At 37.1% G+C, this 20,895-nt stretch overlaps 2 protein-coding genes across 4 annotated transcripts in view; both read left to right on the forward strand.

The window, feature by feature from the left end:
* The first annotated feature begins 360 nt into the window (after positions 1-360).
* LOC146451699 (QRFP-like peptide receptor) lies at positions 361-3,570 on the forward strand. Its single transcript, XM_085098724.1, has 2 exons — positions 361-1,312; positions 1,602-3,570. Exon 2 carries the CDS (start codon positions 1,664-1,666, stop codon positions 2,795-2,797), a length of 1,134 nt encoding a protein of 377 aa, XP_084954850.1. The 5' UTR covers positions 361-1,312; positions 1,602-1,663; the 3' UTR covers positions 2,798-3,570.
* Positions 3,571-9,192: 5,622 nt separating this feature from the next.
* Positions 9,193-20,895, forward strand: part of LOC146451700 (pyroglutamylated RF-amide peptide receptor-like) — a 29,701-nt gene continuing 17,998 nt past the window's right edge. Inside the window, exon 1 of one of the 3 annotated variants that reach the window (XM_085098725.1) lies at positions 9,193-9,370. The gene's annotated coding sequence lies outside the window, so the exon portion shown is untranslated. Of the gene's footprint in view, positions 9,371-9,939; positions 9,963-18,741; positions 18,887-20,895 lie in introns of those variants that run through there. The other 2 variants (XM_085098727.1, XM_085098726.1) reach the window with 2 other exon arrangements.

The following is a 20,895-nucleotide window of genomic DNA, read 5'->3' on the forward strand; positions in this document are numbered from 1 at the left end:
CGAAGTAGCTTTTTTGTTAACAAATTTCGTCTATTTTCAGTTATTCTCGGCATAAAAATAGGCGCAATTTCACAAGCACTTTTTTTTGCTGTCGAAGATAATTACGCAGCCCGCATGAGTTAAATATAGCATATATATTATGAATTACTAAAACTGTTCCAATGGATAATGGTAATTCCAGAGTTTTGATACCATACTCAAAAAACAGCAAGATCTAGCAATATTTCTTGCTTGTTTTTAATAAAACAATTACCCCGCTCGCGCTTGTTGGATAGACAACTCGGCGCTATGCGCCTCGTTGACTATCTATCTTCTCACACCCAACGAGCGTTTGTGGAATAATTGTTAATTAATGGTGAGTTATGTTATAGTATATATATTAAATCCAAAGCAGTTCTCTTTTACACAACCATTTAAAGATTATTCAGTTTTTATCGCTCTTTAGAATCTAGGATTTTAAAAGAAAAACTGCTTCGACCAAAATTAATTGTATCGTCATGGCTGTTTGTTTGTTATTTACTTATGGTTTTTCAAACCCCAAATTTTAATTATTGGAGTCAAAAAACCTTCTGCGCTTTTTGAAACAGGTTTGTACGAGTCTTGAGTCTAATCCAGTTTTCTTCAGAGAGCTAGCCTTGAGAAGTCGACGAAACTGTTCCAAAACACTACTTATGACATTGCTTTCAAAATGGTTGTACTCTCCGTTCTTGACTAATTGCGCCGCTCTTTAAATCACAATTTAAATTAAACATCGAGTTGTACCGTTATCGCTTGAAACTATGAAAAGCGGCCTTTTAACTAATTTTACCTCACACACAAAACACTGAGATATGTAACGGACATCTTAAACTATCAATGAAATGGAAAGAGCTATACTACGACTAATTTGAGTCTCTCTTATCAAGAAAATTTTCATTTCCTCCCATTCAACACAAAGGTCCGTCGTTGCTTTATCTCGGATTTACATGAATTTTATTTCCGTGTGATAACAATTTCAATCGTCAGATCTTTCATAGTCGGCCGGCTGGAGTAGCTCACAGGATTAAGATAAAAAAAAAATATTCCGTGCATTAAATTACCAAATGTGCTAAAAGACAAAAAAATCCATTGTAAAGTATTTCACGTCATAATTGTTTCAGTTTGAATTGATTTAAAGCAGTTACTGCGGCACTTCAATACCTCAATGTTTTCAAATCGTGATCATATCTCCCCGAACTTTGAACTGAAATAAATGAAAAATGTCATGCCGACTTGTTTAACGTACAGTCTTGGGGCAATACGTAATTCGATTATCTTCGAAAAAAGGCGTTGGGTAAGCTTTGGACCTTACATTTTTTTCCCTAATTATTACACTTTTATTTCACCGGTCTTAAAAGTGGTGAAAAATGAAGGATATCTTCATTAATGTTGCAAGATGGCTTCGACGTCACGTTTTAGAAGCACGTTTCAAAAAATAGTTTCGCACTTAAAACACGACAGTAGACGCAGTCTTGGTTATTGATGGAAAGCAATTAATTTAGACCGGTTAAATCAAACATTCCATGTTATATAACGCACCGACGCTAAAAGATTACTCTCCACTTTATTTTGCCAACTTGAAGGCAGCTGATCTATCGCAAGTGGAAATCATATCCGTTTCGTACTTGGAAAAGGGAGGCGAATCATGACCCCCAACACGACATTTTACGAGGAAGGATCGTTTGCGAACATGACAGTAAATTCGAGCAGCTTTCCTCCAAACGCTACACAAACTCCGGCTGTAACACCGCCACAAGGATGGTCTCAACTGTATATCCTTCTCACAACACTCTTCTTCTCGTTAATTATCGCCGCTGGTTTGTTTGGCAACAGCTTAGTCATGGCCACTTTGACCCGCTGGCAAGAGATGCGGACACCTTGCAATCTCCTTATTGCAAGCATCTGCGCCTCAGACCTGGGGGTTTGCATCTTCGCTGCTCCTCTGAGAATCATTGAAATTTTTCGAGGCTGGATCTTCGGCGACGTGTTGTGCTATATTCTGACGCCTCTTCAAGACGTATTCGTGGTCGTCTCTGTCGTCACGCAAACCGTAATTGCGTTGGAGAGGCATCGCGCTATCGTGGCTCCGTTCAAGCCGAAGATGACGCTCAAGAGAGTGAAAGTGTCGGTGCTCGTGATTTGGTTCGCGTGTTACCTGACAGCCGGGGTACCTATGATACTCTCTCTTAAGAACATGCTTTACAACAATGGCTTATACTACTGTTTTCCAGTTTTCAGTGAAGATGGTTATCGAATCGCTTACGAGATGTACCTAGTGGTGTTGTTCATAGCTTTTCCTCTCTTGATTCAGTGCGGAGCCTATTTTGATGTCATCCGCGTGCTCAGAGCCAAGGACGAGATTCACTCGAGATGCGCGGGATCCTTCCAGCAAAACAGCTTGCAAAAAAGAAGCTTCAACGACCGCGTCCGACAAAAGAAACGTCTTGTCAGGATGTTATTAGTTTTGATGCTGGCTTTCCAAGTGTGTTATCTTCCCCGCGGAGTGATAATGTTGATGCAAGAATTCACCCCAGAAACCACATCCCAGCCAAAGTTCCTTTATGTCGAGCTAATCACACTGGCCATGTTTTACCTCAAACACGTTATTAACCCGTTAATATTGTGGGCTATGAGCCATGATTTTCGCGCCGGCTGTTTGAGTATTTGTTCCGTTGACGACAGTCACTTGTCGTTTCTCCGAGGAAGCCGCTATTCTACTGTCAGCTATCGGGGCAAAACACACGATAGGAAACTGCGAAATTACAACTCACAAAAATAACATGTTGAATTTCAGTACTACGTACCGTATGAGCGTTTATGAACAATAATTGACTATAGAATTAGAATAATAAAAGGGGGTCGAAAGGATTGGGGTAATGTTGTTGCGCCCAAACAGGTGAAAGATGTTTAAAATTTTACTGCTATAACTGCGACACGAAATGAAAGACTTATTTCATTTGTAAATAAGAAAGGATGTATCATTTGTTTTGATAACTTTGTGAATTAAGCTTTTAATGAAAAATGCTTGGCCGTGTGGAGAACAAATTTACTGTGAATCATAAACCCCGCGATTAAGAAAGAAAATGCTCTGATTATATTTTAATGCTTTCGCTTTTGTCAGAATTGATTTAAGTTAGAAGTGGAAAAGAATTGAGGAATTTATTTACTGTTTTAGTCTGAAGTATGTGGTGAAATAATAATAACAAAAATTTACATGCCGTATTGTATATTTCAGGAACAATAAAGCAAAATAACAGAAAAAGTTAAATAAGCTGAGAGCAATGGTATTATAAGCTTTCTTAAACTGTTTTATTAATCCGCTTTTCTTGTAAAAAGATATTAGAAAAATTCAAGTAGGCTTAGGTACTTCGATGAGTATAATCAATATTTTGTATAAACATATTTTAAGAATAGAAAGTAAAACTTTCGCCTTAATTAAAGATCTTTACACCCCAACAGCGTAACATTGTAAACAAGAAAAACAATATAAACTGTAATTATCTTTTTTTTTTCCTTTGAGAAATTAAATGTGGTAAAACAAAGGGACAAAGAAGAAAATATCGAACTTCTTATGTGGTTTTTTCCTTTTTTTTTTTTTTTTTTTTTTTAAGTTATTCTATCCAGAGTTGGGTAAGATGTGTTTCGGTAATATCATAAAGACACATAACATGATACAAGCTTTCTTAAAAAGCTAAAATCAGCGCTACTTTATCCTATTGTGTCTCTATCGATCGGTGATGGAAAATATTACAAAACAAATGTTTGAGCACTAAAATCAGACAGGAAGATTGCAGTTTATCTCATTTAAGTTGTCATGGTGGGTGAGGAAAATACATAAATTGGCCAAATTTTAAGCGGAAAGAAGTCGTTTTAATTACCAAGAACATTTATCAAAATATTTTCTTTGCTAACGATAATACGGAACCGAGAAAGCGAATTGATATAAAATAATATAAAAGTTAAAATGATATTGTATTCTTTTGACAAGAATATTTGCAGCCAAAATCAATTAACGCAAAAATGCAATTTATCCTTTTCAATTTTCACACACTCATCAAACCTAATAGCACTTTTTAAAGATTATTCTTTAACATGCATTGTAAACAGTCCAAATATCGTCAATGGTACGCTCAATATTCATCCTCAATACACACTGACACGTATTCTGCAATTTTCGTAATATCATGTGCCGGGGAGAATGTATGAATGTAACAAAAAAAAAAAGACCAATCAAACTGTGCTTTGTTATAAATGTTTGAATAATAAACAATTATCCTGCTCGATCTTGAGGAAAATCGCCTGATTTTAGCCAACTCAGCCCTTATCCTCGTTGGCCTAAGTATCAGGCGATATTCTGCGCCATTTCGCTGGTTAATTGTTAAAGGGGCAATGTCATCTATTTTTAGTGTCACTTTCATAGCCAAAAGATATATTTGTATCGGTAGAAACGTTGAAATAATGGTTCTGTTTTGTTAACAACAACCCTACTAGTGCACAAAAACTATCATTAATTATCTTTGGCCACGGATGGCTGGGATGAAAATGGATTGCAACTTGAAAAGATTGGCCAATTTTTTTCAAGTTCTTCCTGTATATCTTAGCGAAATCACTATTGAAAAACTGATTACAGGTTGTCCTTCCTCCGAGAAATTGCTTAATATTTTCCTCCCCGTGCTCTAAGTGCAATTTCGTGTTAGAGGAAAGGTTCAGTTGTTAAATATTTAGCAGCTTTTGACAAAATACAGCAAAAGACCGGCATCTTAAACTGATGAAAAGGATACAACTTTTGGAGTTTGCTTTCTTCCCTGCTATCACCAACTTTGTTAAATGTGTTTTCAACTGTTCTTGGATCCTGGGGGGATGGGTTTGTTTTATGTTAATTAATTGTAAGCACTTTCTTGTTCTTTTAGCTTAAAAGTTTCGCTCTGACGGAGGACATGCATCACTGCAGGTGGTTTTAAAACACAAATTCTTCATTTTACTGAAGCAAAACAATCAAGTTCTTCAGTGTGAATCTTAGCGAAATCACTAAAAAACTGACTAAAGTTTGTTCTTCCTCCGAGGAATTGCTTGATATTTTCAATTTCGTGTTAGAGGAGAGGTTTAATTGTTAAATATTTAACAGCTTTGGCCAAAATACAGCAAAATCTGAGTGACAGTGTCTCTTTAAATACCGGCATCTTAAACTGAAAATGGATACAACTTTTGGAGTTTGCTTTCCTCCCTGCTGTCAGCAACTTTGTTAAATGTGTTTTCAACTGTTTTTGGATCCTGAACGGACGGGTGTGCTTTACTTTCATTAATTGTAAGCACTTTCTTGTTTTTTTAGCATAAAAGCATCGCTCCGAGAACATCACTGCGGGTGGTTTTAAAACACAAATTCTTCATTTTACTGAAGCAAATCAATCTAGTTAACAAAAAACTTTTTGCTTTATTTGGCTTCTTAAAAGAATTTTTCCTCTGGAAAAGGAAAGCTGGAACAATTTTGGTTATTGTGGCACGCGGCCATCTTTATTTGTACTAGGGAAAATAAAAACAGATTTACAATGTTTTACAACGAGGAAAATGTTTGTGTCTACAAAAAAAAAGACGACATACCAAATAAAACATCGTGCATTAACATTTTCCAGTGTTGGACAAAATAATGCCGAATCTCATCGGTGAATATTTTGTAGCATTCTGGCCATTCGCCATTCTAAACTAGGGATGGTTAACACGCGCACGCACCAGCCTGGGCAAACATTTTTGGTAGTGCATCTAGTTATGCGTCTTGTAGTTCGTGTGGTATATAGACGGGCACAAGACGAATACGGAGTGCAAACATACTTTCTTCGTTTATGGGTCATTCAAGAAACACAATAAATTAAGAATACATTATGAAGACGCGTTCTCCTTCTTGTTCCCGTCTTTCTTCTGAAAAAAATTACGAAACATATAATCAGACGTACAAATGTTCGCTCAAGTTCGTCGCAGACGCATTATGCGTCTCGGAACTAGGCTTGAGATTCTGTGATCACTGGCTCATATCATAAATTACTCTGGGAGAAGGGTTGCAACGTGCTAGCAAGTTCTTTGCATGCAATTTCTTGTCACTTTTTCAAGGAAACTAAATTTAATTCAACGCCATCAGCTCTGGAATCGTTTGACGTCTTAACATGCGCAAACCCCGTAATGATTGGTATTTGTCTCTGTATCGCAACCAAGTGTCAGAGAACACCTGCCACCCCTCCCCTAGATTACAAACATTTGTAGCAGTGCGGATTTCCTCCCATAAACATAGGCATGCAATGCGTGCAGAACCGACGACCCGTCTGACGTATTTTGACAACGATGGATAATCTAATGTTGCTTGAATGTTATCACTGCAAACGTTGGAACATCCACTAAGAAACAGATTTTATACAGTTATTGGTTTAAAAATATGCTGTTTAAAATACGCTCGTAGACATGTGGGCGACAATGTACCCGACGGTGTAGAATACAATCATAAAGAACACGAATTCCAACATAGCGCACAAAAGCGCATGCTCAAGAAACGCACTTGACCCCTCATGCTAGGTCCCATGTTTTTTCTTTCTGGCATTTGTTACCAGTGTTGCTTGTATGTCTCAGTTTGGGGGGGGGGGGGGAGGTGGGGATACTCCGGATTTCAAGTGACGGGGATGATCGAATGGGGGCAAAAATCGAAACCCCCAAAAAATCCCTTGGGCTTCCAACAAAACCCCAAAAAATCCCTGGACCAAAAATGAACCCCAAAAAGATCCCATGCCGAATTTCCGAGCCTTAAAATTTTCCAGAAAACATTAAATGATATAACACGAACAGATGTAATGTAATGCGTTAAATATTAAAACAGGCGCAAAACAAGTTTGGTTGTACTTCATTCGCAGAACTTCGCAGCCGGGATACTCGGGCACTACCACGAATCTTCAGATTGTTTAGAATACCCCCCAAAAATCCCTACTTAAATCAAGCCACCCCAAAAAAATACTTGCCAAATTTTCCTGCCCAAAAAAAATCCCGGAATCAAAAATTTCAAATCCCCAAATATTCTTCGATCATTCCCGTCACTTAAATTCCAGAGTACCCTCCCCTCCCTGGGTGGAATGTATGACGTACCATTCGACGTCCACAAGTAACGGATTTCCTAATCGTCATCTGTTAAAAATGATCAATGATCAGGCTTCCCTGTCTAGATCGTTACACTTTTTGTCTTTTTGTCATCTCTATGCAGAAATAAGTCACTCTGTAATAACTAGTTTAAAACACCTTTACGCAGCAACAGCTTTATATCTAAAAGTTAGTGAGATCTTGTTTCGTAGAAGTGCATATGGAGCGTATTCTCTGACAGAATACAGAGCATGGACAATTACCGGTAAAGTTGTCTCCTTCTATTGAAAGGTTATTTTTAGGTGCATGACTTTTCTACCTACGGAACTATTCTTCCCGCTACGTGCCTTGAAAGGAGATTAGCACATCTTTAAACAAACAGGATAGATCTTGCATCACATTTGAACATTTTCACTTTTAGCGACATTAAGATTGCATATGAGGTAAATTAAAAAATAAATAGCGAAAAGGAAAATGCTATTTTGTGACAAAATAGCATTTTCCTTTTCGCTATTTATTTTTTAGTATACCTCATATACAATCTTAATGTCGCTAAAAGTGAAAAATTTTCAAATGTGATGCAAGCTTCGGAACAAACAATGCAATTACCTTTTGCGCATGAATCAAGTGCCAATGTTATTATATCTAAGCGTTCTTTCCGTTGGTTGCAAACAACAGATTTTGTGATTACGCCATGCATTCAATTTTCTAGTTCCTTTGATTTCTTTTTGACGTCTTTCTGAAATAATTGACTAGCAAATAAGTCAAAAATAAAATTTTCTAACGTCGGTCAATTTCTAAATAACTGTGATTGGTTTTCGGGATGGCATTTGATTGACAAGCTTGTACAAACCCTCCTCAGATCATGCCTCGGTGGTTTCTTGTCGTTTAAAAATTACCCCAAAAGTCGGCAATGTAAACACATAACGTCTGGCAGTCTTTTCTTCCTTCTCCTTTCTCCCTTCTTCTTCGCCGGAGTCGCGTCAGTTGAAGCTTCTTGGGGTAAAAAAAAAAAAAAAAAAAACTCGTGGTTTGAGCAGCGTTGCACGAAAAGTGGAAACATTTTCTTCGAGCACATTTACAAAAATTGGCTAGATAGAGGGTCTGGATATACAATTTAAGAAACATATATGAATATCAATATAACTATATACAATTAAAATTAATAAATCCGAGAAATTCAACTTATGATTCATTATTTGGAACACTGGAATTGATTTAGAACAATTTTTTCCACTCGTAATATTTGATTAGACCTTAGTGTTTATCTTTCAAATATTGGGGCATGAAAAAATGTGATAATAATCGAATTTAAGTCGGTTTCAGTGCTTTGGTTTTCAATACTGAATGTGTTTAAAATCTTTCTGCGATTTAACATGGTCCACGTCTCAACGTGAATTCACTTCAATTAAGTTTCAGGTCTTGTCAACCACCGGGATTTTCAGCTGTTTGCGTGCAGTAATCAATACAGCCGGAACCACAATTTTTTTAAAAGCACAATAACAGGGCGTTTAAAGTAGCGTCCGCCCCAAGCTCACAAAAGCAAGAGCGAGTCCCCAGTGCTTTGATATTATGAACTAATTTACTGCAGACCACCCGGTCGCTTTTAACACATTTCTAAAAAAGTGAGAAACCCAACAAGAAAACTATTCATTTTAAAAATAATAAACGCGGTGAGGAGTTAGAGGCAAAATTAATTTTGCTGCCCATGGATGCAAACAAAACCAGCTGGTAAATTTGAAGCTAAGCTGATTTTCATCTTGCCTTGAAATCATTTCAATCTATTTAAAGCACAGAGCCCAGCTTATTTTGTTCCGCTGTTTACAATACACTTAGAGGTAAGACTTTGAGAGTTCAAAAATAATCAAGTTTACTTTGCAACTATGTTATAATTGAGCTATGTCGTTTTCGTTCACGAGAAAGATCAATTTGAGCAGATGTGAAGGGAACTGCTTTAATTATTATCGGGTGGGGTATTTACTTGTGATATGTCAAGTTCTTGATAATTTTTTTTCTTCTAGAGTGCCTTTGAAGAGGTGAAGACCTCAGGATCCGATATTTATACAAACTCAGTGAAGCTTTTTCTTCATCATTCATCATAAGATAAGCTAAGGCGTTTAGTTCAGTGAATCCAAAGATTGGGCGCTCGCAATGAAAACCATTTAGTCAAGCACTGCACTGTTTCAATCTATCGACCGAGCACGGAGAAATTGCGTTCATTGGCAACCACAGAAAGAAAACAGTAAGTTGTGATATTTAATGTTTCTCAAAAGCTTAAAATTTGTCATGTTTGATAGCTAAAAAATTTGTTTCATTTGTTATTTTCTCTATCGCCTGTACATACATACTGTAAAGTTGAAAACATAGTAAAACGTTCAAACTGCAGTTTACTGACAGAGGATAGAAAAAATAGCGAAGGTTTTGGTTTCGGGAATGCGTTCGTATTATTCGGCGGAAAAAGATTTAGTGGTTGAACTTCAAATGGGAGGTTCATGTTTCTAAAATACACTGCAGTCTCCTTTGGCCGAGCAGATTTAGGTGGATCGATAGATTGCTGAAACGAGAGAAAAGAAAAAAGGAGCCATAGGAAAAAAACATCGACAAAAGATCTAAAATATATAAAAATCTATCATGTTTAAAGAGCTTCGTGATTCTTTAGAAGGTTTTCTTCCGTTTGGATTTAATAAATTCCCTCCTTTGCTCAATGATTGAATAGCGGAATCTACGCACTGTATTTTTTTTCATGGAAAAACAAGGACAACAGAAACGAATTCTCTGTTTGAGGGACAGAATAAAACGTTCGTCAACAAAAATACTAGTTTGCCCTGAATTTGGTAAGTTTTCCTATCCGTGTGGCGATGTATGGCCACTTATAGGCGAAAGTTGGTCTTACCAGAAATGCTTTTTTTTTTTCGATCGTTTGAGTTATGATCAAGTCAAAATTTTTATCTAGAATTCTCCTTTCACTGAAGGTACGTTATAATGAATCTATGGCTCACAAAGAAAAAAAAAAGAGGAAAAAATGTTTGCTATGCTTTTATCGACTTTAATTTATGACGGCCATGATATTTGTTTGAAAATAATCCGCTGTACATGTTCATCTTATCGCCCGAAAATTTAAAGTTTAATGAAATACAGCTGATCACATGAGTACACGGCGGAGGACAATTGGCGTTTTAACTGCAAATTGCAAAGGGAACAAAAATTAAGCCAACATCTAAAGCATGTTGGTGGCGAGGCTTAAATCATGCGTGAACCGCAATATCACGGAAGATTGCACAATTCGGTTACTTCGCAATGTTTAGTGCGATAAATATAATAATAATTAATGATGATGATGATAATACTAATCATCATCATCATCATCATCATCATCATCATTTTACACTTTCTGAAGAAGACGAAACTGGGATGACTACCAACCGGTCGCCGAGATTTGTTCGTACTGTTTCACTCTCCCTCCCCCACTCCCCGGTTTACCCGGGGGAGGGGGGGGGGGGGTGAGTGTAGGTGGTGCTGGTGTCTTCGAATTTCTACTCTGTATCAGAGTATTTTAGTTCTCGGCTTGCTGCTAAATTAGTTAACGACGGTACTGTTGAACGGCGGGAATTTGAAGCAATATATCGACTGTTAGCCGGACGTGAAAACTGCAAAGGACCGCGAACGATAATGCTGTCAGTTGACGTAGGATCCACAAGAGACCTAATCAGCCAAAAATAAACTGTAACACAAACTGCAAGGCTGATACTACGTGAAAGAGTTGACTTTGCGAGACAACAACCCGACAGAAACCGACAAAACAGGGCTGCAACCGTGGACAGCTTGTTCGTTCTTATTGGAACTCGTCAGCACGGTGTAGCAGTTCTATATGAAACCAGCGACAGAGCCAGCTCAAATAAAATGCAACAAAACCCATGTCCTATCAAGTTTCGTACTTTGAACCTGCCCGCTCCCCGAATCACGCGTTGCCACACCACGTGCCTCAGGGAGAAAGCAGACAAAGCATCGAATTCCTGTCTCGCAAAGTCAACTGAATGTAGATGGCCAAAACCATCTTAACATTGAAACGCATGGACAAAACCATGCTTAAAAGGCACAGCATATCGGATCTGTAAAGACCTACGGCCCCAAAAAATAAAGTAGACGTGAAAACTGCAAAGGTCCGCGAACGATAATGCTGTCAGTTGACGTAGGATCCACAAGAGACCTTATCAGCCAAAAATAAACTGTAACACAAACTGCAAGGCTGATACTACGTGAAAGAGTTGACTTTGCGAGACAACAACCCGACAGAAACCGACAAAACAGGGCTGCAACCGTGGACAGCTGTTTCGTTCTTATTGGAACTCGTCAGCACGGTGTAGCAGTTCTATATGAAACCAGCGACAGAGCCAGCTCAAATAAAATGCAAAATGTTAGCCGGAGTTCTTAAATTTGATAAGCATACTATTTTTCCAGTTGTCTCAAATGTTCAGAAATTAAATGAAGAGCCGTGATGATCTCAACAGTATTATGGACCGCTCAATTTGACAAACCATTAGCCATTGTATATATTTGCGGTATCAGTTTGATGGGCGTTGGTGGGGGAAACAGGCCAAGTGCACGTATAAATCTCTTAATACACTGCAAATATCAGAATTACAAATCGAGTCAATAAGGCGATTCTCTCAGTAGGACTAAATTGTCAGTTTGGGGTGTGGTTAAAAAGCGTTATTTGCTTCTTCGATTATCAAGTCCTGCCTTGCTTGCGTTCAAGCTATTCATCTTGTGGGTATTTATTTTTTATTCCATTAAAAATTGAACAAAGAATTATTTTGGTTTGGAAACCAAAAAAGTATAAGGCAATTTTAATTTTCAATGAGGAAATGAGAACACGCCGAACAAGAGATGATTTATGTTTACAACACAAACTCGTTTCATTTTCAATTTCAACAATGTCAAAGATCAGAAGCTTACAAGACTCTTTAATTTATTTATTTATTTATTTATTTATTTATTTATCGGCTTTGCCATACAGAGGACATTACAGAAATGTAAAAAGTGCTAATAATTATTGATGTTACAAATCGTTACAATTTGTTATTATCTTTAAAATATAATGTAAAATAAAATAAATAAAGTAAAGTTACCAACCAAGTTAGTAACAGGAATATTTACCGCTTTTCATTAACTACTACATATTTCACTGCTGACAAGTGGTGCTTAATATTTCATATTTTGATGCAGTAAGGTACTTTGTGGAGCAAATGTGCTATTGGCCATAACACTATGTCTTTCTTTTCAACCTTTTTTGTAACTTGTTGTAATCTCATGATAGAGGATCGTCAGAAAATTTTCGCGAGCCGTCAAAAATTAAAATGCAATTCACCAACATAAACAGAGGTTTGCTCTTATGTTGAACAGCATGGAGCCTTAAGTCTCCCCCAGATCAATTTTACCCGTTTAATCTCACCTAAACCTCAAACTAAACAACTGAATGTTAAAGCTTACGTCTTAAAAATCTTCTTCATTCGAACAGAATTGACATGTCGGCCCTGATTTTTTTATTTGAATTATTTTCTACTTTGATCGCTCGTTTAATGAATTTTCGTCTTTAAAGTAAATTCAGTAAATTTAGTGCCAAGCTGCTCTTTTTTAATATTATACATTTCACTTTTGAATGAATAGAATTTTTCAGTTTCCCTCAGCGGGCCTTCTCTTACATGTAAAAAGAAACCATTTTGATTAATATTTCGGTAGTTTTTTTTCGTGTACGTCTGTGAATTTCGGAGTACCATTCAACAAAGTTGTTTTGAGCCAATATACTGGTCTTAAAAAATTGTCACTGTAAATGGCCGAAAATGAAGTGAAAACATAAGAAAATTCGAGAATATGAAGAGGGTAAGTCCATGAGAAAAATCTCTGTACATTCATTATAAACTATCACGTATATAATTATTTTAGACCGGTCGCATTTTAAACGGTCGCGTTATCTGATGTGCAGTTCTGTTCGACCTTAATGCCATTCACCTTTCAAAGTAGTGCCGGGGAACTGAAAAAATATCGTTATTATAACGAGGCTTCGTCATAACGACTTTTTTTTTTTTATCGCGGTTTGGCTAATCATTAATTTAACAATTTTTGAAAAGTTGACAAAACTGATTAGAGACGAAGTGGCTGATAAGCGCCGAGAGTTTCTATAAAAACATTTGTCAGCAAATAACAAGCTCTTTCTCGATGCGCTGGCTTCGGTCTCGTAACGACAGTTATTTCGTTACTGCTCAGTGTAGATTTCAAGCCAGTTGGCCGGCTCGTGAATCGTGTTCGTCAGGGGATTTCGTTGTTCCGGGGTTCGTTATAATGCAGTTTACTTTAACTTTGGCCGGGTTGAACGACATAAGTAACTGAAATAACTGCAAGCCTGATCTGACTGCGTAGAAAACTTAACACGACAGCAATATGATAGAGGCACCGAGAGACAAAATGCAACCGTGGACAGCTGTTTCCAGCTGGTTGGCTCTTGACAGCACGGTGTGCATGCACGGTCGGCTATGTATCATCACTTGTTGTTTGTGTGTTAATTGGTACTGTTTACAGTTTTTTCTGAGGCTTGAATCACTCCATTCAAACCGAAATGTGACAAAGAAAGCTAGTGGACTTCAGTTGAAAGTAAATTATACGCAGAAAATCTCAACTCGTTTTAGAGCAGAACCTAAGAGCATGCCGGCACAGGCTTGAGTTTGCAGTTAAATTAGTTTCTCGTGTTATTCCGTTCATCTGGGTATTGTTGTATTTCGACGGCATGTTTTTAAAACGGATTAAAGCAGATTATAACAAACATTGAAAACAATACGGTATCTAATCAGCCATGCCTTAATAATCGTCGTATATTATACAGAGATAGCTTAGCCTAGCCAGGGGAGCTCTTGTACTAATTAAAAGCATAAGAGAAAAGGACACCAGTGGCGTAACCGTCTTTCGGAGTATGAACGTTTGCACGCGTTTGCAGCCATTTTACCTCAATCTTTGAATCCTCCGTTCTTAGGTAAGGACTTTCTTTCTCAGTTTACTTAGCAAATTTCAAGGAACTCAACATGGATGTTCGTTTTGAACTCCCTATTGAGCACCAAAGTGCAAGAAGAACAGTTTAATAAGTCGTCTACTCTTAGTGTTGAGAGTTTTGGGTCATCACTGAGCAGGTATCAGACCTTAGGGAGGAGGGAGTAGCTGTTAAACAAGTGACATCACATGCTTAGGGGCGGGGGGGCAAACATCCCACTTTTTACCACTTGTCGTAATCTTGTTACGAATAGAGCCACTGTTTGACCTTCTTGAAGCTTCAAGAGTTCCAAACACATGATTTACCTTGGGGATGAAGTAGTCGTTAAGGCAGGTGTTAAAGGATTTCTAGTCTCTTTCGTAGTCCGCTGTTGTATGTACCGTGTCAGCCATGGTTTCGAACATTTCTTGAACTCCTTCGGCCGCTGAATGAAAGGATAAAGCTCGTTTCTGAACCTTGTTGTAGACCTTGCCAACACTCGAAAAAGCACCATTCGGATCGAAAGGTTTTTTGCCGGACAGGTCATCTAGCTTTATCGATCATGCCATATTAAAGTCCTCGCCGCCATTATGTCCTATTTAAAGGGATTAAAGGGGATTATAGCGGGCATTAAAAACACTACCGACTCATATCAGCAATGCTTTAACACTCGGGTGAAGGGTTTGACACCGACTATTTTTGTTGATGTAACAGACGTTTCGGGTAATGCTTTATCGAACTTTCATCAGCTGAAAAATTGAAAATTATCAGGGATGATTCACGTGACAGGCGCCTGCGCGCTAGGTATTTCATGTAAACCCAAATGAAACATATACACCACAAGTATAGAATAAGAACTAGATTTTTCTCTAGTAAGCTATTTTTAGAAGAGGAAGTTATTAATCACTGAGCAAGGCAAATTTTTTATCCGATGTATGACTCGTTGGTATATGAATACCATCGATAAGGTACTTTTCATGTTTTTCATGGTTCTTTCTTAGTGATCAGTTTTAAAATAAACGTCGTTTGAACATCTATGACGTGCGTGATCGTTGTCAGACGCAGACCAGCACTTAATGTTTCAACCACGTTTAAGGGGGAATTACACCTGAACGCCATTTTTCCGCCACTTGACATGGCTTTAATGGAAATATCTCGTTCGCGTTTCAAGCAATCCAAAACCCTATCATCATATCGTGAATCTGTATTGTGGGGTATTTTGTGAATTTTTGGGTGATTTTTGGGTATATTTGGGAGGAGTAGTTTTTCTAGAAAGATTGGTAAACTTAAGAGAAATAAGAAATATTGAAGATTCAGTGAAGTTTTAAAATTGGAATTTGTAGTTAATAATTAATAGACGGATACCAAGTCTAGTCCACTAGCAACCTGGGGTGCTCTTGCGTGGATATCAACTGTCTGTTAGTGTTCCAAAAATCATTTTCTTTCCTCTATCCCTTCTTGAAACCTCTTCAAATTTCATTCAAATTTAGGTGTATTCCCCCCTTAAAAAGACAGTCCTTTCTTTTGCTACTACGCATTCGTTCTGCGCATCTCAGGATCGGCCAAGAAAGGACGATGTAGGTCACACAAATATCCGGATATTTTTTGAGATATTTAGAAGTTTCCGAGATATTTAGAAAATTTTAAGATATTTAGAAAATTTTGGGATATTTAGAAAGATTTATAGCCTTTTTTTTGGCTGTTTTCCAGCTTTTCCTCGCTATTTTCTTGGCAGAATACTAAGTCATAGTCGTTATGCACATGATAGACATACCAACTGTTTGAGCCATTAGTGAGAAAACATTAAACTTTGCATCCATGTTGTTTTGAAAGTTGCTTTATTTCCATAAAAATAGTGTAGACAATGTCTGACATACTTTTCAGCTCCCGCTGGGGAAAATTTTGGCACAAGGGATTCAAAATCGGCTTATTTTAAAAACAAAATACGAGATATTTCGAGGATTTTTCTATATATTGGAAAAATGTTTTGGGAAATTTAGACATTTTGTTTGAGAATTTCCGGAAAATATTTAGGCTATTTTACGTGATATTTGTGTAAAGGACTAGGACGATGCCTGCTAAATCAAAGGTATTTTTGCGCGGTTTACGACTATGCAGGAAAAGAAGATCTTAGAATGGGCTGTTGAAATACATAAAGAAAATTTGGGGTAACTACGCTTTTTACAGAGATAATCAAGGTTCAATTTGGAAAAAAATTCCATACATTGTTTTGTTTTTTAAAGTTTTTTTTTTTTTTAATTATTGTTGCTTAGTTATCTCTGAAAAATGCATAGTTACCCCCAATTTTCTTTTTGAACGACCACAGCTCTTGCTAAGATCTTCTTCCCCCATAGTCATAAAATGCACAAAAATCATTGTGAACTCTGAATTCGTAGGCACGGCGTTCTTAAAGGAGCGCAAACGGACATAACATGACGCAAACGCGAGAGGGATATAAACAAACAACGTTTTTTTCGCATTTCTGCCACTACATCAGCCTGTGCAAATTTTAAGATCATCTATTTTAAACAAGAAATAACCTTCAGTTGACACCTCGCAGTGAACTTGGTAATAACATCCTGAGGAAGTCAAAACGTTGTTTCGTTATATCGCTTTTTTTTATTTAAGTCTAAAGGTTGGTCTATTTATAAAGTTTGTTTTATAAAGTCTTTATTTATTATTTATTATTATTTGTGAGCCAAGCCTCAGTTGGCAGTTCACAGAAGTGTTTTTAAAGTGCATCAGGTACATCCCAAACTTTCAGGATTGTCTACAGTCAAGTTATGTGAGTACAAAGCAGTCATTTTCTAGTTCTTTAGGTGGTATTTTGCACCTGTGTGAGTGTATACCGGTGTGACTTGTGATTTCATACGTAGTTTGCACGAAGGGACACTTCACGCCAATCGATATGATCATGTAAACACATACGCTACAACACTGCTATGGCTTCCCGCGTGACCGCGGCTTGTGGCTTCGTTTCGGGCCTCTCAGCCATAAGTGTGGTAAATTCTTGGACGAATCATTGATTGTGATATGCAGGCTTGTAGCACGTAAGAAAAACTTAGCTCTGTTTAGCAGTCTCTCAGTAGACCGGGAGGCACCCAACGTTAAAATGCTGTCTCCCGTACGTGTTTCCAGAAAGTTTTGTGGCCTTTTAAAGACATATTTGTGTAAGCTAATTCAGATTGATATGTTCGAATGCTTTAGTTGAAAAATTAGGTTGCAGAAAGTTTTACGGAAGGAAATCTTATTCGATCCCTGAATTTGCTAGCTGTTGTCCGCTTCACGAAAATGCTAGCTGATATTTTTTGTCGTTTTTTTAACGACATATTTGCTCCTGCGAAAACGAAAGAATTTTATTACTTTTCCAGTATTACAAAAAATTGAACGGTCATCTTTTCGAGCAATACCTGAGATTTCATTTACAACTAAATCCGAAATTCTGAGGCGATTACGGCCTTCAGTACAGATATCCACCGATACTGGAATCATTGCTGACTTTGAGTGGACCAATATCAAATCGGAATGAATGGCGATATCGCGTTTATACGATACTGGTAGGAGTTTTCGCACCGGATCGAAAATCTCGATCCGCGATACAGCTACCGGGCTGAACTCTCCCCATTACGCCACGTAAACAAATACGGAGCCACAGGAGGGAACCGGGATAAATTCGTATCGTGATGGAAGCAAGTAAACACCCCCGGGGGGAGGGGTTGGTGTAAACACCCCCGTTGACCATATTGACAAAGCTAAAAAATTATTGTGACATCATACTAGTGTTACGAAATTGGCCTTTAGGAGTGCGCAATCCACTATTTAGAAAAAATATAATGAATTAATGACATATTCCTGTTTTCACTGAGACTGACAATATTTTGAGAACTAAAAGTGGTATAACATATTTTCATTGTAATTTTAATGCAATTTCGCCCTGAAATTCGTATTAAGGTCACTATTTTTAGCGACAATACCGTTTTGATTAACGAATTTTTAGTAATGTCATGTGAAATCGTTAATGCACCTTCCTGCTTAATGAAAAATTCTGAAAATAGTACAAAAAATTATAAAAATATTAAAAATTAATGGATATCACTTAGATTAGAACTCTTTAAATCTTGTAACCTTGAAGGAGATAATAGAACTAGTGCGAAATTGTCTACAGTTTTCGTTTCAGTTTTCAGACTTTGATTTACAGGTATTTTTAAAATTAGTTCTTAGTTAAAAATATATGTATATATCTGGAGAAAGGAGTTTTCGGTGGGCAGCGATTTGTCCAATGGCTTCGACTTTCTTTTATTTTTCCTGACATTTCTCAGCTGTTTGGTAACACCGTCTCTCTATTTGCCCTGGAGTACTGTTTGAAATATCTGAGAGTTCCTTAATTCTCCCAGTCAACGTGTTACGTTGTGACTAAGTCACAAACTTGACAAGATACGAATTTGAGATTTTGAAATTTAATTTGCACCTTAGGACGTTTTTGTAGCCGAGAAAATTTCTGACTAAAAAAAATGACTGAAAGAACACAATTTCAAGCAAAGCAATTATTCATGTATTTCAAAACGTGTGAACAGTTTTCTGTTATTAATAAACATTAATAGCTATGCAAATTGATCCCAAAAGGTTAAATATTGTAGCTCTTTTCATTCTGATTTATTTTACGTAAAATTAGTGGCAGACGGCCGGTATGATGCCTGAACAGTGAAACACAAAGGATTTATTTTACACTAGCATTTCAAGGTAAATTTAGTTCTTTATTTGTTGTAAAATAGTATACATCTGGTCCCCGGTTGTTTAAAGAGCGGATAAAATATATCAATTTTATTTTATTATATTTTATCCTTTGGATAGCGACTTATCCACTGGTGATTCATTGCAATACTGTACGAACAGCTTCTGCACAGCAATAAACTATTACAGAAAGAATTGGTAATTTTTGGCAAAATTTCGTCTTATGTTATTATTATTATTATTGATTGGTCGTCTTAACGTTCCTACTTCACCCTATACACACTTATCTTTATACTTAAATTTAGGAAGCAGAAACTTAACTTTAATTCCCTTTATTTTATTTATTTGTACCCTTGCAACCTCTAGCAGCGAGTCAAAATTGAAAAAAAAAAAAAAAAAGACGCTAGTTCAGCGTACAATCTGTTGTGTATACAGTGCTGTAGGCCTCCTGGGTCCGCTTCTATTCAATGTATATATACTTAAATGTAATGATATTACCAGTACCACCAACATCATATCATATCACATCATATATTACTGACTACTATGCAAGGGACTGATTTATCAATTTTATGGCGCTTGAATTCTGCGTTAATGGTTTGTTGTTCCTGATAAAATGGATAGAATTGAAGACAACTGCTTTACTAAGACGCAGATAATGATAATTGGTAAATCCTCCTATGATTACGAGTTGGCTTTGAAGTCAAATAATGACAATAATATCAGCCAAATTAGGGAGAAGAACTCAGACTGCGGGGTGTTAATTTCGACACCAACCCGGCTCACATTTGCCCCATGTATAACATCAGTTCTCAGTAAACTTAATGCAAAGGCTGTTGCTCTGCACAGAATCAGGTTTATTGATATAGAAACACCGCACTAAAACTTTATAAGGCGTACATATCCTTCCTCACTTCGATTATTGCAGTCTTCTTTTCATAGGAATTAATAACGAAATCTTTTTACTGTACAACTTGATTTCCATTAAACAACTGAAAGGGACAACGTTCAAGCCCTCAGATTTATCTATAAAAGATATCCAAAATATATTTATTTAGTAACACGTGCAGTGTTAAACCTCGTAACAATAATCTTCGCGGAAAAAAAAGATAGACTTAGTCAGCCAGATTCTAATTCTTAGAATTATCCATACGGTATATCCTTATTTTGTGTTGATTTCATTTCATTTTGTACTTTTCTTATTATGCACGTACATTTCTGTGACGAGCCTATTGTTTGCTCATCAATGTTACCTGCAAAAATAAACCTTATAAATTGGCGATAAAAACTACCAGCAGTGAAGGCGAATGTTTTTAGTCGGAAATATGCCAGTGATAGATTTCGTTCCCTGATCTTGCACTAGGTAAAATAGGCTTCTAATTAAATTCAATTTTGATATACAATTAATGATGCAAAATGCGGAACAAGTCGTGCGCCGTTTCTGTCATGATCACCACCAGGCATCATTCTATTTATACAAGCTTGCAAGTCTTTGTCAACCTTGTGTATACATTCGACAATTATTTCCTAAGCTTGAAAATGATGACATGATGACATCGAAACGTCGCGCAAGTTTTACGTTATTTTTCATCATTAAAATTTAACGCCTCCACAGTGAAATTCTGCCCGCAATAAATTTACTCAAGATTTCTATTTAACCCGGGTAAAGTCGGTTTCCACGTTGGTCATATTTCTTCACTTCAGTTCCACGATTTTCGCGGCAATGAATTTTTGTACCGACCATGGGCGATGGAAAAGCAACGTTTGTACTTTTTTCTCCTGTAATTGTTATTTTGCGGGGAGATTTGTCGCTCTTGTACTGTACGGTGTCAAACAGTCATTTCACTACCCCCCACCCCCCCCCCCCCCAAGCTCGCTTCATCGGCTCGCTTTCCTTACTTTTATCTTACCCAGAATTTCTCAGAATAAGGGAAAGAACAAGTTTATTATGCGGCAGATTTTAACCAAAACTCAATTGTTTTGTTATTACAACATTTTTGTCCAAGAAGTCATTTTTG

The sequence above is a fragment of the Pavona decussata genome, unplaced genomic scaffold (assembly GCF_977016875.1).
Source record: "Pavona decussata unplaced genomic scaffold, jaPavDecu1.1 SCAFFOLD_386, whole genome shotgun sequence".
In the NCBI taxonomy this organism is placed as follows: domain Eukaryota; kingdom Metazoa; phylum Cnidaria; class Anthozoa; order Scleractinia; family Agariciidae; genus Pavona; species Pavona decussata.